At 40.0% G+C, this 18,450-nt stretch overlaps 1 protein-coding gene across 3 annotated transcripts; it reads right to left on the bottom strand.

Annotated features, from left to right (window-relative positions):
* Positions 1-235: 235 nt before the first annotated feature.
* On the bottom strand, positions 236-14,158 carry LOC110538115 (zinc finger protein SNAI1). 3 transcript variants are annotated; one of them, XM_021624714.2, is made up of 4 exons: positions 13,608-14,158; positions 9,232-9,537; positions 6,562-6,882; positions 236-6,264 (listed from the first exon to the last, which is right to left on the bottom strand). In XM_021624714.2, the coding sequence occupies exons 1-4, from the start codon at positions 13,954-13,956 to the stop codon at positions 5,792-5,794; spliced, it is 1,449 nt and encodes a 482-aa protein (XP_021480389.2). In that variant the 5' UTR covers positions 13,957-14,158; the 3' UTR covers positions 236-5,791. The 3 variants fall into 3 exon arrangements, with proteins under 3 accessions (XP_021480389.2, XP_021480390.2, XP_036794042.1); XM_021624715.2 differs by lacking the exon at positions 13,608-14,158 and adding an exon at positions 12,569-13,549; XM_036938147.1 differs by lacking the exon at positions 13,608-14,158 and adding an exon at positions 12,518-12,584.
* Between the last annotated feature and the right edge of the window lie 4,292 nt (positions 14,159-18,450).

Raw genomic sequence — 18,450 nt, forward strand, 5'->3', positions numbered from 1 at the left:
GCTGTCAGTGGGGCCATGAAAATGTTTTGCTGGCAAGGTGAGGGGGCCCCCAAAAAATTCCCCCCAAAAGCTAGGGCCAGTTCTGACTGTACGTGTGGATATGGACGTGGATATACAGACACTGCAGTCCCTCATGAGTTCAGATGTTTTGTGGCCTCCACCCTCATCAAAGTTGCTAATCTCTGACCTAAATAATAAACAATAAGGGATAAACAATAAGAAACAAAAAAGGTTGATTGTTAACATTTATTTTTCTTACACTAAGTACCCAGTTGTTATTTTCTAATGGGTATAACACAACGTCACATTGCCTACATAATTACATTATCTTGGCAGAGTTGACTTGGCATGAATGGCATTTCAGAAGTGCTCTCTTGTTTTGAAGAAATCCAGAAACCAAACTAGTTTACAATTTGGCAAAATCTAGCTTCAGCATGCCAAATTATAAAAGAAATACAGATATAGGATCTTCATTTGATCACCCTGTTGCAGGATAACTTTGTTGCAATGCAGGACACTTAAAACGTGTCGATAATTTGAGGTGTAAAAAGACATCTGAAATTTGTCATTTCCACTTTGACATTTCCGACCTGATTTTCCCTCATGAAAAATGTATCAACCCCTACAAAAATGTCCATTAATTATAATCCACATAATTCAAATTTCCTGTTGCTGCAGGATTATTTTCCTGCTGTAGCAAACTGGCTCAAATTAATATCCTACATCTGTATGTCCTACAATTGATCACATCTTATCAGAATAGAATTGAGTGAAGAACTAAAAAATTTAACAATGTCACGAATGGAACATAAAATAAATAAAATCCTTATCTGAAATAATTTTAGAATTTGGATGTCAATTTGAAATCTGCACGTTCCCTGGATTACAAACATCATTCTAATACTTCTAAGAAATAAAACATACAACCAAAACCACAAATTCAAAAAACACATAAAATATGTCTACTCCCTTTAATTACCTCTTTCAAATGTAGCATCACAATTCATTTGAAGTCCCTTCTTTAATCATTTTGCACCTCCTCCTTCACGTTTGGTTCAAATCAGGATGAGGAGGCTTTTACTCAGTTCATATTACTTATAAAAAGGTAACCACTCAACCACTTTTCAGGAAATAACCTGAATAAATATGTCTAGAAGCAAGACACACAAGATTGCTTTACCATAATGCAATGCTCGAGTGAATGCACTTCTTAATGACGACCAAACTCTGTGTGCATGCTCTTAGTAGGCTATAACTATATCCCCCTATTACATGCATACGGATAAAACATTATATCTGACTAAACATATAAGGCTACCATCTTTTTGCACATCGTATCATATTGTAATTGTACAGTTGTGCAACTGTGACAAATGTGTATGGAATTAAATGTCCTATATTTCTTGCCAGGTAACTAAATAACATTTATTCTGTGGTCCCATCAATGTTTGCAACCTTACAAAGAGGTAACTGCCAAAATAAAGGAAACACCAACATAAAGCGTCACAATAGGGTGTTGGGTCACCACAACCCAGAACTAACTTCAATGCACCTTGGCATAGATTCTACAAGTGTCGGGAACTCTATTGGAGGGATGATACACCATTCTTCCATGAGAAATAAATTGTCCAATTGGGTTGCGATCTGGTGACTAAGACAGCCTTGGCATATGGTTTATTTTCATGCTCTTCAAATCATTCAGTGACCATTCTTGCCCTGTGGATGGGGGCATTGTCATCCTATTGGGGCATTGCCATGGTAGCCAAAATAATGGCCTGCCCAGCATTTTTATGCATTACCCTAAGCATGATGGGTTGTGAATTACCTGCTTTCACTATACTTTGTATTCCTCATTTACTCAAGTGTTTCCATTATTGTGGCAGTTACCTGTATGTCCATGTGACAAGGCAAGAGAATATGCTAAATAGTGAACTGTTTTGGTAGGAATCCTTAAGGTTGTGCCAGTTAACGCCAGTCAAACACTATTCTGTCATGCAGACAAATATTAATATTTGTGATAATATTGAGGTAATGTTTCAAAAAAACAATTTGCTGTGTTTACTCTTTTCTGATATTCAACATGAGGTACAGAGGTCTTGTAAAGTAACGGAAAGATAACAAAGAAGAAAACATGTCAGTAGGCATTTGAAAAAAAGTGGCTGGGTGATTCATTAGCATAAGCAAAAACAACTAAATGAGTTACCTGTTGAACACAGTCGTCACAACTGTTTCAAGAGGTGGATTGCGCTTAGCAGGCATTAGGAGACAAAACGGCTGAATACGAGAGTGAAGTGCTAGATAGCCATAACCCACTCCTGTCTTTCTCCTAACATAGAAAAGCAATAAACAGATTCAGCATTGTTCATGGTTAGTGTACTGCTTAGCACAAACGTGTTTTGAGTGGTGATGTGACTTTACAAGACACTGCTTTTAGTGGGAATGAAGTGCACTATGTGAGTTCTAGATACTAGGACAAAGCATAGGCTAATAATCAATAACACTACATTAATTGCAAGTGTGCAGCACTGGCTGCAAATACAATCAGAAACATACATTTTCTACCACTTAAAGCCTTTGAGGGTTTCTACAATGTTTCAGTCTTAGGCTGTGTTTACACAGGCAGGCCAATTATATTTGTCCAATAATCAGTTCAGCTCTTTTGCCAATAATTGGGGAAAATATCAGAATTGGGCTGCCTGTGTAAACGCAGCCTGAGAGACAAGTCTTTAAAACACTTCAAAATCCTAAATTTGCACATTGGTTACAACCCTGAAGACACAGAGGGAAATTCTCTCTCTCCATATATTTTCATACATTTTACCTTGTAAAAATGTGAAGACATTGCATGCAATTTCTTTAAATTGGTTACAGTTGAAGATGAGAGGTTGTGTACCAAACCATTTTTAAAATTGTACCCATGTAAACTTTAATGCTGGTTTGACCTGAATAAAAGACCCAAATCTTTTGGAATCCATTGTCTTCTCAGATTCTGATAGAAATAGAACACATGATCCTGATACATAGTAATTAAACTATCTACACTTATGTCAATGACTTACATGAGGCAAAGCACAAGGGAGTGTAAACTAAAATGTAATCTGTGGCTACAATTAACCAAAACACAAAAAGATAGCACAGGAGGAACATTTCGAAACAGCGTAAGTACGACTACTTTAACAGAAAAAGTCAGTGGGCACGAGGGCACTTAAAAAAATATATATATAGAAAAAAATATGTATGTATATATATATATATATATATACATATTTTTTTTACAATGGATTGGGACGTTGCCATGGGTTTCCCGCTCTAGTGTAGAAGTGTGACCTGATCTCTTGGAAACAGAGCCACAGAAACAACCTTCCCTGAGGAAGACAAAAAAAAAATATTGTGGATTACAGGGCCGATTTGAGGATTTCTTTGCATCGATTGTTGTTTGAAGTACAGGTACATCGTCAACAATAGGTTACTGGCTTTGCCACAAATAGGTAACATTACCATGTTGTCAATGGTACACAGTATTGCTTGCTATTACATTAATGCTTTGTGCAGAGCGATTAACCATAATTTCAGTTATTTTGACCGATGGTAAAAATGGCCCGATGGCAAAATTATTTGAATTCCATTTTTTCTTATTCTGTGAGCTCAATGTGCATATTGCAACGTTTCTCTACAGATAAATCAGATCAAGCCTAAACTGTGCGATATAGTAGGGAGTTGCAGTTTCAAACATGCCAATATTCTACATCGTTTACGTGCAGAAAATGTGGTAATTAACTACTATGACGAAAATACATTGCGTGTCTACTTGTCCCACCTGTGTGTTTATTTTACGCCTGCTACGTCAGGTTAGTGTGGGGCAGACAGAGAGAATGCGCAATCAAGAGGGAGAGAGAGCAGTTGCTACGCGAGGTATCTCTACCCGAAAATACATGATCTTAAGTGATTGATAGTTGGTATTTAGCGGTCATAAAATTCTACCTTACTTTGAAGAACTACTAAAATAGTAATTTTGTCAGACAGCTTAGGCAGCAGCTCCATAGAGATTTGAGATGACTTGGAATTAAATAATAAAGCCATCAAATAAAACATGTAATATTCACAACTGAAATATTTTATTAAAGTAATGTGAATAAATTATGGTTAATAATGGTTAAGTGATAAATGGGCAGTCGCTACCATCATTGGACCGTAATTATTTTATTCTGTGTTACAGCAATCAACCTACATAATGCATGTAATGTTATTTTTTTCCAACTTAAAACCGTGATTATTTTTTCAGAATTGAACCGAAACCATCCTCAAAAAGCACAAATCACTCAGCACTACAAACTGCAGACGCATCTACAAGATACAAAGCACAATCAAAATGGGAAGACGCTACGATACTTAAGGAATCTGGTCTTGAACAGTGTTTGCCTTTCTACAGATAACTTTTCGGAGGCCAAGAGCAGTCCTGCAAACACCTGTAAGTCTCCAAAGTCTATACAACCCTGCCCCTCAACCCCACCACATCCCTTATTTGAATGGCCCATCCCTTCAATATTGTATGTTCCCAACAAAGTATTCTGTTAGGCATGGCCATATGAGCAGAAACAATATTCCCGATGTCCAATCAGATGCTCCACATCCATTTGACTCATCCGGAGGTCAAACAAGACAAAGCAAACCAAAAAGTGTTTCTCATCAATGTGGTATTTCTCTACATCCCATGACACTTGAGAATTCAGCCTTCCACAATCAGCACGAGGGCAAGATTCCGTTCTTTACCTCACTATCTTCTTAGACTTGTGTCAGGAATGGTCCTTCCAGGGCAGACAGGATATATAAAAGCCCAAGATGGACCATTGTGATATGTCACACAGCTCGTGCTAGTCATCAACTAGAGGTCTGCAGACTCTGAATCTGTGGTTCTTTATAAAAAAACAAAAAGGGCTACCAACGTAACAATACCTTTATCAAACATTTGAGTGTTTTTAAGGAGGTATTTATGTTGAGTGAAAAATAAAAATACTGTCAAGTGAGGACTGTAAATAGTGAATTGCATGAAGAAGGTAAAAGAGAAATACCAGGTTATTTCCATCTGTACAGAGATTCACATTCAGAGGTAAGCAAAACAAAGGTATGACATCTGCTATTGACTCCAGCAGTCCATCGCTCTCCCCCTTTACCCTGGGCACATAAGCCCTTTGAAAGTGAGTCACTGTTTGTAGCACCGGAAAAAAGACGAGTTGCGATTCACATTCGACTTGAGACAACGCGTCTGCAACTGAAAGATACAATTCTCACAAATCAGTGTACTGTTTATTGAAATTGCAGTCCACAAAAGCCAAGATCATTGCCTCCGGTATAGCAAATAACCTTGATGTGAAATAATAAAGCACAAAGAGACCAGTTTGATATTCCAAAAAAATGTAGAAAAGTATACTGAGAAAACTAAAAAGAGCACTTAAAAAGGTCACTTCATTGCTTGTTGTGAGCGCCACTGTCCCATGCTATACATAATGTAAAATGGTGATACTAACCACAACTACCAGCCAGATCCAATCCCAAATGATTACAAAGTATTTACCTTGTCGCCACATGTAAGGAATCAAAATGGTGGTAACAATTAAGAAACATACAGCAGTCAGCAAAAACTGTACCTTCAAATCAGCAAAAAATGCCTCCGATTCCCAACTTGTAAGGTACTTAAAGTGAACTCAAATGTATGAACTCGAATACCGGTGACCATCCTGCTACTATGGCTATTTGTGAGATATGGACTGAAGAGCGACTTTTTTTTCAGGACTCAGGACTTTTTCCCAGTGTGAGTCCGTAGGTGCGCCTGTAGCCGGGATGCCTTGGAGAAGCGTTTCCCGCACTTTGAGCAGCAAATTGCTGGCGTCGTCCCCATTGCTGTGGTGATATGAGTCTGCTGGTGAGCTTTCAGGAGCGGCGCCCGGCTGAACTTCTTGCCGCATTCTTTACACTCGTGAGCCTTCCTGCCTTTGACAGGCTCGGTCTTCACCTTTGAGTCCAGCGTCGTCGTCCCTTTGTCTTCCTTCTCTTCCTCCTCCTCCAGTGAAACAGCAACCTTTTTCTTGGGAGATGGGCAGCTCTGGTTAGGCGATTCTGTGTTTTGCCGTCGCTCAGCTGCTCTGCCAGGGGAAGCGTCGGCGAGCAGCGGAATGGTTTCCATGGCGTTCTCGTCCTCGTCTAGGAGCTGAGCGGGGAGTGTGAGGAGCCTGTGAAGCATCGACGGAGACCTGAGGGACTCCTCAACTGAAACACAGACAGAGGGATATAAATAAAAGAGAGCAAGTGAAATGAAGATTAAAGGCAACAAAGGCTGACAGAGTTTTTAATAATAGGGAAGGAAAGACGATTGGTCCAGGAGGATGTGACAAGGAAGCTACAGCGGTCTGGTTTTGTACTAGACTAAGAGAATACACATTAAGGAGAACACATATCTAAATATAACACAAAATTAAGCATAAAGAGTCATGGGACTTATGAGTAAGCGTGCGTGCAACTGGCCAGGTCACGTAGGGGCATCAGTTCAGTAGTTCCCATGAGCACCTGTAGCGCTTATGGTAGCAGGAGGGTCTTGCGGAGTGTCCAAGGTCGAGGAGAGGACCTCCATGTCCTCCAGAGGCATCCACTGGGGGTCCTGCAGGGGGCTAGTGGGGGAGGGCTCCAGGTTCTCACGGATCAGGGCGTTCAGACTGGGGAAGGAGCCCACAATCCCCAGCCCAGATCCCCCAGTCCTCTCCTCACCCCCCTTCCCTGAAGCCAGCTCTTTGATCTGCCACAGGTCACTGCACCACTTCTGCCCAAACACCTTGTCCAGGATGGGGACCCAGTCCTGGGCTACGGTCAGGACAGCCTGCTTGTCACTGTCTACACACAGAGAGAGGGAGAGAGAGCAACAAATCTGAGAAGACAAACCTGAACTGGAAAACAAGTACAATTCACACGGGCTGTGGTCAGGACAGATTTCTTGTCACTGTCTGCACAGGGAGAGGGAGAAAGGAACAAAAACAAGACAACTGAACTGGAATAAAAGTGCAAAACCTATCCATGATGTGGATACAAACACTGACAAATATTTATAAAAACAGCACAAGTGCATGTTTGTGTTCATACATCATTGCACCTGAAGAAGCAGTTAACACATTCGGTGATTCTTTTCATCATTATAGCAGTTATTTCTAATGCAGTACATTTTAATACTGATCCATTTTTACAAAAATGCTTACATTAAGAGACCCAAGGCAATATACACATAGGAAGTGTTTGCTTATAGTGAACCGGCTTAATAATATCTAAGCTGTATTACCAGCACAAGTATAAGACTGGACTCCTAAGAGTAGAGGGAAACCTATATCTACTGTACATGGCATACCTAACATGGCGCCAAATATACGTAACAGACTGCAGGGGTTTAACTGGAGCAACTATTTGGCACTGACACTGTTAATAGTTAACTATAACAGGGGAGCTTCAGCTCCCATTTTGACAGCTACTAAATAGGTCAATTGACCAGTTCAACTGATTCAGAGGACTGGTGTGTGAAAGTCATGGCTTACAACATGGTTATGAAACACACAAACATTTTTATTTATAAAAAAAAAATGGTGCCTCAGTGCTCTGATTAGTCCATATTGAATCCTAATCATGTTTTTTTCCCCAGTCTGACTACTTACACAAGCTTATTTTCAGCACCAGAAATGAAGGTAACACTTGATGCGTTTAAACTGATATTTAAAATGAAGTGTGCCCGAGATTAACAATACCCTTGTATTCATTTTACTATGTTGTGTAAATCCATTTGAATTCAATCACTTTGACAGCATCCCTTTTCATTTAAATAAAAACTTTCCATACATGTTTGCCCATGGATGAATTGGTCAGAAAGTCACTTTTCAGACATGAATGCCAAAACATTCATGAGATAAAGGTGCTCAGAGTTGACCCATTTTGCAAACCATGAGACATCCATTTCTTCATCACTAGAAAAGATAAATGGTTGAGTTTGATATCATTTAAAAGCTTACAAAAAAAAAAAGGGATGTCAAACTATTTTACAGTTTCTCGATAAATGTCAACAAAAAAAAAACATTTTTAAAATGTACCTTTAACGTCAATTATATTAAAGCATGTGGCAATTTTTTTTCTTCATATTAGCATGTTGTAACTTAGAGCCGACTTCACATTATCTGAGGTTATGTTGTGCCCGCCCTCAGTTGAGACACTACATGCTCATAAATACAGGTTGGGTGTAATTTGGATCGTAGAAATCAGAATGTACATGTCCCTTCAGATCACTGCAATTTAGCTGCTACACCATTGACATTTACATTGAATGTTTTACTTCTAATTAGTACCAGAAAGACTGCCGCCGGTCCATCCACTGTCAACTTAAATGGTTATGTCTATTATCTATATGATTTCAATAGGTTTCCTATGAAGAATTGACAGTACAATGTAAAACAGATATTCCCATTCAAGTCAAAATTCTCTGATGTGTGGACCTCCATCTTTGTGGTACCATTTGCACGTTAGAAATGTCAATTTTATTCCAGTTTCTGTACATTTATCAGCTAAAACATGACACCCATGCTGTATTCAAGAACATGTGTCTCAACCGATGATGGGCACACTACAACAACCTCAGATTATGTAAAATATGGTCTAAGATACAACACGAGAATTTGAAGAAAAAATGAATACCTTTTAAAGTTAACATATTATATATATAAAACTTTTTTTCCCCAGGGAATTATCAAATTGATTGACAACCCTGTTTGTAAGCTTTTAAATGAAACTCAGCAGTTTATCTTTTCCAGTAATGAAGACATGGATGCCTCATGGTATTTTCTTAGCACATCTACAATGGGCAAATATGTATGGAAGGTTTCATTCAAATCAAAAGGGGTGCTATCAAAAAGTGATTGAATTCAAATGGATTTACCCTGTGGCATTGAGTTGCAACTTGAAAACATATGAACAGGAAGTTACTGGCCTCTCACGAGTAATTGAATGTATAGGCAGAGGAGGTGCTGAGTCTTGGCACTTTCCATCCCTATATTTTTCATAAGAAAGCATAACCTCCAGTGCTGTGGGATTTGATTGGTATCATAGCAAGCATCCCCAGATTCTGTGTGTGTTACATTTGGGACTTGTAAATAAAGCCTGGAGTTGATTATCATGTTGACTAGAACATCATGTTAAGGTTCAAACACAGACCATTTGTTGTCTCAGTTTGCTCTCTTTGTTCTCGGACAATTTTGACTGTGACGTTTCTGGATTCCTGCCGGGTGTCCTCTGAGCCGCTGGGGAACGCTGTGTTGTTTTCCGACCCACTCCTCCTCGACACCCCGCCCTTCCTGTTCTCCTGGTGCGCCAAGTGGCGCAACTGCTCCTCTAGAGCGATGTGCTCCCGCTCTTTCCTGGTCAGCTCCAGGAGCAGGTCATCGAAACTGGCCTCCACAATTTTGGTCAGCTCGCACACAGCAAACTCCAGCACATGCTCCATGACCATCTTGAGCTGACCTGCAGAGAAGGACATGGACACAAAATAGTCATCAGAATTAGTCTACTGTCTTTAACGATAACTATTTCCTTATGTAAATAATGGACAGGAAAGTAGAAATAAAAACCTGTTGTGTGTAAAGAGGAAATAATGAGGCATAGATCAATGGCTGGTATGTTTGTAGATAAATAGTGACACATTTGAGAGCTGCCACTGATCAAGGTTAAAAAATAAATAAATGCGTTGCGCACAATGCTGTCATTCTAGGATATTTGTTGAACACAGTAGGCAAAAACAACCCCGTATCCTTACAAGGAAACGTCTCTCCAAACGACTCTTTTTGCTATGCAAATGACTAAGGCTGCAATTATTTGTGTCGCGGTTTTAATCAAGTAACACAAAAGTGCATTGTGCAATGAATTTACAAAGCACACTATTTTCAAATTTGGTTTGGATAAAATGGTGCCTCATCCATTTAAAATGTTACGGTCTATTTTAGGCTCAGCCATTAGAATTGGAAAAACAACAGCCATTGAGTCCTTTTGAATGTCCATGCCTGCTTTACACAAACTATCCCTGAGAGCCCTTGGTTGTACAGCATTGTTATCATAAGCATTTCTCTAGCCTACATATATGTTACACACACAGTGGCCCTTTTTTGGGGGGCCCAAAACACTAAGAAAAACATTGTCATCCCATAATGAATTTTACTCGGCATCCTTTGAGATGAACCATTTTTTAGCAACCAGCAATGGGCATTAATTTTTGCCTACGCAATACAACGAGTCTAAAGTTACAGACCTCAGCCATGGCTCTTGATTGATATGTTGTAGCACTGCCAGACTGAAAATCACTTGATTGATAACAACCATATAAGACCCAAAAAATACATGTGTCTAGGGGACAGATTTGAGCTTTCCTTATAAAATGCCAATTTCTCAGTTTGGGATTGGTGTATATTTGTAACAACAACCAATCAAAACAGTTTAAAATGTGAGGCGGGTTTTATTGGGCATTTCATCCATGGTGGCAATGACAATAAATTAGTTATATTCAATATGAGTGCATTACTATAATTAAATCTGCTTACATAGAGAGGTAAAATATTGAAAGGAATGATTTATAATACCACGAGAAGGCTTTATTGCTCAGATAGCTCGGGTCACATCCCCCTTTGCAATAGGTATAATTTGGGAGTGGTAAACACTTCCCTGAAATAGTCGAGCAAGTTCTCACCGATCCCATAATGGTTTTTGAAGCTAAATCAATTACCACACTTGATATTTTCAAACATCTCCAATCAGAGAAAATGATATAAGCTTTTCATCATACAAATATCTCCATGATGATATCTGACAAATGAGCCAGGCTACTCTAAGAATTAACACCTGTGTAGTAGAAAGCCTAGGCGGCATACTGAATCACACATTGTCTACACACATGATGACTCTCACCCCATTCTTAACCACAAGTTCTAAATGTAAAACAAGTTGTGCAAAACATGGCGAGAAAACATTTTACATATCCATCGCCACACATAGATGGTGTTAGGTCTTAGTTACAGATAAAGCTGAGAATAAACTGAACTAAAACTACTTAGTCATTGATCACTGTTTCATGAACACAATAATAAGATTGTGGATAGTCAGATTAATAGAATAGATTGTTTAAAGATGCACTATGCAGAAATCCCTCTGCCATTTCCTGGGTGCTAAAAAAAATAATAAATCTAATAGTTTGCCTAATTTCAGTTTGTGACAAAACAAGCAACCGTAGTGTAGAGAATAAATTGTATCATCCAAACCGCTGTGAAAGATATTTTCCATTTTCAGCTTTTTGAAGCTGGTGTACAAAACCAAAAGACGCAAAAACTAAACTTAATTAAGAATGGGAAGCATAGAAATAATGCACATGGAACAGATCTACTGCTTTTTTAGTCTTTCAATATGAATGACAGATAAGTAGCTCACTTTTCTATGTGAATTTGGTCAGGGTGCACAAGAAGTTAAATTTTGCAGCTATAAAATGTTTACATAAAGAACAATTTCACGAATAAATGTTATTTACATGACATCTGAAATCAGGCTTCACGTGGGACTTTTGATATATACAACAACAAAAATCAGCAATCAAAATAAAAGTTATGCCACAGTGACCATGTTACTTTTGTGAAGACGTGTTCTAAGTTTGGACATGAAGTTTGTATGTGAAAACAATTTCTAAGATGCATACTTTCAGTCCTTCCAAACTCAATTCACTTGCGCATAAAAAGGAGGCTGGTGTGCTGGCAAATGCGTAGACCAAATACACTGCTGGAACACCGATTACATGTCCTAAATATTCCGATTGCTCAGAAAACCGGGTGTTTTAATCAACGCATGCTTACTTCGATTATGACCGTACACCGATTAAGATAAGCAAAGTAAGGTGTTTACATGATTGATGCCACACTCGGCCTTCTGCTATAAATCAGTTTCAAATAAAAAAAGTAGTGTGCATTTAAAACGTACTCATTGATGCGATTTAACTAAAAAGTAGGAGTGGGATGGCAACTGCTTGAAAGCTGTGGTGAGCAGCAGACAACGACAGCATAGGCCTAGTAGGTTTCTGGCAACCTTAGATCTACAATGTCGTTTTGACAAAGCAAACAGGGTTTTACACACACACCTGGTCTGTTTTACAAACACACAGGGATTGATAATAAGAAGAATTTGTTCTTAACTGACTTGCCTAGTTAAAGTTGATTTTTTTTTTTTTTTTTAAGTAACTTACATAACTAGAAAAGAGAATGGATTACATGTCCAAATCCCTGAGGAAGAAAACAAATCAAGTTGGAAATCAATTGTAAAAACCGTGAGCAGCATGGTCTCTATAAGTGCCCATTTTGTTAAAACCACAGGATATAAATAGTAATTGAGCAGAGTCAAAGAAGAAGCCTACTAGCCTAATTGTTGTGTTGCATTGTGTAAGTGTGACATCATGCACTCTATGAGGAGCTACCTGTGTGGGTGTCTGAAGTATGAATGTTGCTGCCAGGATTCATTTACTTACATCAAAATGGCCTCCCTGGCCATCGCAACCTAAATAGGAGCCATGGCTTTATGCTAAGTGGCGAGGTACAGCCTCAGCTTTGTCCAAAATGTGCAAATTGAGTTGAAGGCCTGCCAATGGCCTCAGCATTTTGGGGCATAATGACACACAGCTTGCCCAGTGTCTCCTCCTGCCCCCTTTTATATCTCACACCCCTCCTCTCCCTAAATGTATCCTCTCTAAGAACTGAGTGGGTGTGGTTTGCACTTGTGACTTTCATTGGAGAATTATTGGGAGGGGGGCATCCGTTCTTTTGCTGCCAGCGCTGAGGCTCAACAACAATGTCACTGATAGTCCTCTCATCACAACCAATCTTCAATTACAGAGAATAATGTTTTAAGGGGTAGTCAATAAGTAGGCCTATCATTTTCACTGATAGGAAAAATGATTGAGGATGGATGTGCTGCCTTTCAGTGAACCGTGTGCTCGACACCTCCAGTGACAAGGTTGGTGATGTCACTGGCTGTCATTCCACAACTGTACATTGTAACAATCTCAATGGCAACAATGTCACCACAGATGCCAATAATTAAGCATCAGGAGGCCAATTTTGTCAAGTGTACACCTCTTGAGACAAGAGACCATTGTTCACAAGGACACATGCCTGAGTCAAACAGAACACCAAGGTAATAGAACCAAAATGAAAACGACCGTTTTTCATATCCTGAAGATTTGACCACAGGTCATTGATTCTCAGTGTGCTACAGGCTACTACTGCACGTCATCTTACAATATCAACTCTGCTTATTATCATCATCAAGACTTTCTGCTCTATGCGGAAACCCATACCAAGATACTGGTGCTTTGTCCTTTTTGTTGTTGACTTCAACCCTATGTAAACGGAGTGTGTGGATACGTTGTGCCACAGAAACATAAACAAAAGGTCCACGATCAAACAGACTGTTGGGCAACATAATGGTGTTGTTGTCTTGTGTTTCAAACGTATACGATGAAACCTCTAGGTGCCATGGTAGTAACCTTGCCTAGCTAGTAACCTTACCCACTACTCGACATTTTTGATCCAGTCTTAGAGTGTTTGCGTAAAAGCCGGGCTCTGCGCTGTGGCTGGGGGTGTGTGTCTCGGGCTTTGTTCGATCCGTGGCCGCGTTGTCTTCCCTGCCACCGTTGAATTCGGCTCCATTTTCTTCCCCATTACATTCAAACTCCAGTGACTGAAGCTCTAACTTAAGTCGTTGGTTTTCTTGTTCTTTGACGGCCGTTTTCATTAACATAGAAGTCAAGCTTGATCCAACAGTCTTGGTTATTTCCTGTACTGCGACTTGCACTACTTCCTCTAGTGCAGATTCCAGCTGACCTTGAAAAAACGAAATGTATACGGCGCCGTTCATGATTTCGTCCGTTTTGGTGGAAGACCTTTTTCATTCTTCCCCCAACGCCCCAAAAATATAAAATAGAAGTCAGCACACAACTGATTTACACGAGAAGTAGATACCTCTATCAACACATCGTGTGTACGCCCCTTGGATGCTACCGTAGTATCACGAGTGCCAACGCAATGACGTTCCCCCATCTCATTAACGCCAATTGTGTTTCCAGTCAGGAGAGGGTATAGGGACACGCCTGGTGCCCACATTTATGACGTAGGATATGTCGTGTGCGTGAGAGTGCAGTGTGGAGACGATTCACGATTCCATCCACCTTACAGGTGTGGCATATCAAGAAGCTGATTAAACAGCATGATCATTAAACAGCTGCACCTTGTGCTGGGGACAATAAAAGGCCACTAAAATGTGCAGTTTTGTCACACAACACAATGCCACAGATGTCAAGTTTTGAGGGAGTGTGCAATTGGCATGATGACTGCAGGAAGGTCCACCAGAGCTGTTGCCAGATAATTTAATGTTAATTTCTCTACCATAAGCCGCCGCCAATGTCATTTTAGAGAAGTTGACAGTACGTTCAACCAGCCTCATAACCTCAGACAGCGTGTAACCATGCCAGCCCAGGACCTCCATATCTGGCTTCTTCACCTGCGAGATCGTCTGAGACCAGCCATCTGGACAGCTGATGAAACTGAGGAGTATTTCTATCTGTAATAAAGCCCTTTTGTGGGGAAAAAAATATTCTGATCGGCTGAGCCTGGCTCCCCCAGTGGGGAGTAGTAGGATAGCAGCCTCCACAACAAAGAACTTGTAATATTGGTCGTAACCATTTGGATGCCACCGTCATACAGTCTACACTGCTCAAATGGGAGAGTTTGCTCTGCAAGCCAACGGACAACACAACTACACCGGGCACAGTGTCCGTCACTCCTGCAGTAAGGAGAAGGAAATAGATAGATAGTGTACGCAATATCAGGCCAGGTTGACGGCTGAACCTCATTTATTGTTGTTTTCACCGAAAAAATATACATCTGTGGGATTAACGTCTAATGTTACATTTTTGTTTATAAAAAAAATAAATCTGATATGAAATGAATGATTCGGAACACTCCCAAGTTCCAATTTCGGCTGACAAGTTGAACATTATCTCTAGAGTTTCTAGCCACAAGTATTATTCTTATGTTTTATAAACTAGAATGGTTCATCAGAACTACTGACTGACGTGAACCAAATAGTCATAGCCATCGCGAGACAATTCCGATTGTGTTATTTTCTTCTCAAAGCTGACGGGATGTCACGTGTCCTACTTATATCAGTACACTAGTGAAACCTGAAGCATTACGAAACTTTATTCGATCAAATAAACCTCACGTAGCAAATAAGCCATTAATGTATATGTTGACCTAATTCCACACTCTCATTGACGTCCATACAAAAACTATTTGCTTAATTGGCGAAACAACGAAAAAATGCCACCTGCTGGAGGGAGACAGATTTTCCGCAGAGTTGGACCTCACAATTCAATTCAAGGGGCTTTATTGACATGAGAAACAGGTTAACATTGCCAAAGCAAGTGAAGTAGATAATATACAAAGGTGAAATAAACAATAAAATGAAAAGTAAACATTACACTCACAGAAGTTCCAAAATAATAAAGACATTACAAATGTCATCATGTATATACAGTGTTGTAACGATGTGCAAATGGTTGAAGTACAAAAGGGAAAATAAATAAACATAAATATGGGTTGAATTTACAATGGTGTTTGTTCTTCACTGGTTGCCCGTTTCTTGTGGCAACAGGTCACAAATATTGCTGCTGTGATGGCACACTGTGGTATTTCACCCAGTACATATGGGAGTTTATCAAAATTGGGTTAGTTTTCAAATTCTTTGTGAATCTGTGTAATCTGAGGGAAATATGTTTCTCTAATGTGGTCATACATTTGGCAGGAGGTTAGGAAGTGCAGCTCAGTTTCCACCTCCTTCTGTGGGCAGTCTGCACATAGCCTGCCTTCTCTTGAGAGCCAGATCTGCCTACGGCTGCCTTTCTCAATAGCAAAGCTATGCTCACTGAGTCTGTACATAGTCAAAGCTTTCCTTAAGTTTGTGTCAGTCACAGTGGTCAGGTATTCTGCCACTGTGTACTCTTTGTTTTTTTGTTAATTCTTTCCAATGTGTCAAGTAATTATCTTTTTGTTTTGTCATGATTTGGTTGGGTGTAATTGTGTTGCTGTCCTGGGGCTCTGTTTGTGTTTGTGAACAGAGCCCCAAGACCAGCATGCTTAGGGGACTATTCTCCAGGTTCATCTCTCTGAAGGAAGGAAGGTTTGCGAATCGCTTCCTTTCAGGTGGTTGTAGAATTTAACGGCACTTTACTGGATTTGTATAATTAGCGGGTATCAGCCTAATTCTGCTCTGCATGCATTATTTGGTGTTTTACATTGTACACAGAGATATTTTTGTAAAATCCCATTTTGTGAATTCTTGGTTGGTGAGCGAAACCCAGACCTCACAACCATAAAGGGCAATGGGTTCTATAACTGATTCAAGTATTTTTAGCCAGATCCTAATTGGTATGTCAAATTTTATGTTCCCTTTGATGGCATAGAATGCCCTTCTAGCCTTGTCTACCAGATCGTTCACAGCTTTGTGGAAGTTACCTGTGGCGCGGATGTTCAGGCCAGGGTATGTATAGTTTTTTTGTGTGCTCTAGGGCAACAGTGTCTAAATGGAATTTGTATTTGTGGTCCTGGCGACTGGACCTTTTTGGAGCACCATTATTTTGGTCTTACTGAGATTTACTGTCAGGGCCCAGGTCTGGCAGAATCTGTGCAGAAGATCTAGGTACTGCTCTAAGCCCTCCTTGGTTGGGGACTGAAGCACCAGATCATCAGCAAACAGTAGACATTTTACTTCAAATTCTAGTAGGGTGAGGCCGGGTGCTGCAGACTGTTCTAGTGCCCTCGCCAATTCATTGACATATATGTTGAAGAGGGTGGGGCTTAAGCTGCATCCCTGTTTCACCCCAAGGCCTTTGTTTTGGTTTGTTTGTTTGTCAATTAGGTTGTGCAGGGTGAATACGTGGTCTGTTGTATGATAATTTGATAAAAAGCCAAATCTAGAAGACTGGTTTTTGTATAGGCCTATTGTCACAAAGTAAGCTGGTCCGGACAGTCTGTAAGTAAACAAGCAACTTTCCAGCTTCAAATAATGTAAAATGTTTTTCTCTCAAGGAACTTCATTTATATGCGTTTACATAGATGCTATGATAGATCACCTTTAACTTCTTTTCCTGTTCCTATGTCTAACACAATAACTCAATAATGCTTTAAGTCAGTGAAGAAGATATAGGCCTATAGCCTATGTTGCTATCATAATTATATCACAGTATATTATTATTATTTAATGTCTGCACTTAAATGATTCCCTTTTTCTTATTTGAATTCTAGGTTCCTCGTTGCCCTTAAAAGTTACATGGCATTTAATGTGCTAAACTATGGGAATTTTGTAATTAGTCTACTACACTACAGTCCCTGGTTCAAATCCAGGCTGTATCACACCCGGTCGTGATTGGTAGTCCCATAGGGCGGCGCACAAATGGCCCAGCGTCGTCCGGATTTGGCCGGGGTAAGCCATCATTGTAAATAAGAATTTGTTCTCAACTGACTTGCTTAGTTAAATAAAGATTAAATAAAAACATTTAAAACAATTAAACACTAATCCGTGACTGCGTTACATAAGTGCGCGCCACTTGCAACAACAATTTATCGCGCTCTTCTCTCTACCCTACCGTACAAAAAAATAAACGACCATTCACAACGCAACCGGAAAACAGGGCTAGGATCAAGGTAGATCATTACACTCCCTCGTCTTGGTTTCAATAGGATCTAGCTCCAGCAGATACCTTCTCACGCCACAGACATAATAGATGAGACAGGATGTCGGGTGGTGAAATTACATTCATAATTAGAAACTAGAGTAATAGCGCTGCACAATTAACAGTGGATAACATAACGCCCTGGACCAGAGCAAATGCGTCGACTGGTATGTGCATAGCCTTGGAACAAAAGCTACAGACTCACTCGATACAGGAAACCAAAAGGTTTACAGGTTGCGTGCGCACATACCGTTCGAGACGCATGCGTATTGTAGACCACACAGCCTCAGCGCATACTGCAGCTGGATGCTTCCACTTTAAAGCGGCTGCATGGTCAATCTGACCAGCATTTATGGTGATATGGCCGCTGCAGAAGTCAGGGCATTCATACTTCTTGTACTTTCTTGAGCAGCGCAGAGCTGTTGTCAAGGAAGTGTGTGTTTATACAGGACCTCCTGCCGTCAACCAATCATGTCAATGCGAAGCTATACGAGCTATATGGAGCACTCCGCATTGTTATACAATTTGGGAGGCGCATGGCGATGCAGTACGGTGTTCAATTTGTGTGTGGTAGTATGACAAAATAACAAGTCACCCTTCCTGAATCAAATCCGTCCGAA

Source organism: Oncorhynchus mykiss, chromosome 12 (genome assembly GCF_013265735.2).
Source record: "Oncorhynchus mykiss isolate Arlee chromosome 12, USDA_OmykA_1.1, whole genome shotgun sequence".
NCBI lineage: Eukaryota > Metazoa > Chordata > Actinopteri > Salmoniformes > Salmonidae > Oncorhynchus > Oncorhynchus mykiss.

Coding starts and splice junctions, on each gene's coding strand:
- LOC110538115 (XM_021624714.2), bottom strand. CDS start 13,956: ATGAACGGCGCCGTATACATTTCGTTTTTTCAAGGTCAGCTGGAATCT. Junction 6,883..9,231: donor GCAAACTGAGACAACAAATG/GTCTGTGTTTGA, acceptor CTCTGTGTGTAG/ACAGTGACAAGCAGGCTGTC. Junction 6,265..6,561: donor TGCTACCATAAGCGCTACAG/GTGCTCATGGGA, acceptor TCTGTGTTTCAG/TTGAGGAGTCCCTCAGGTCT.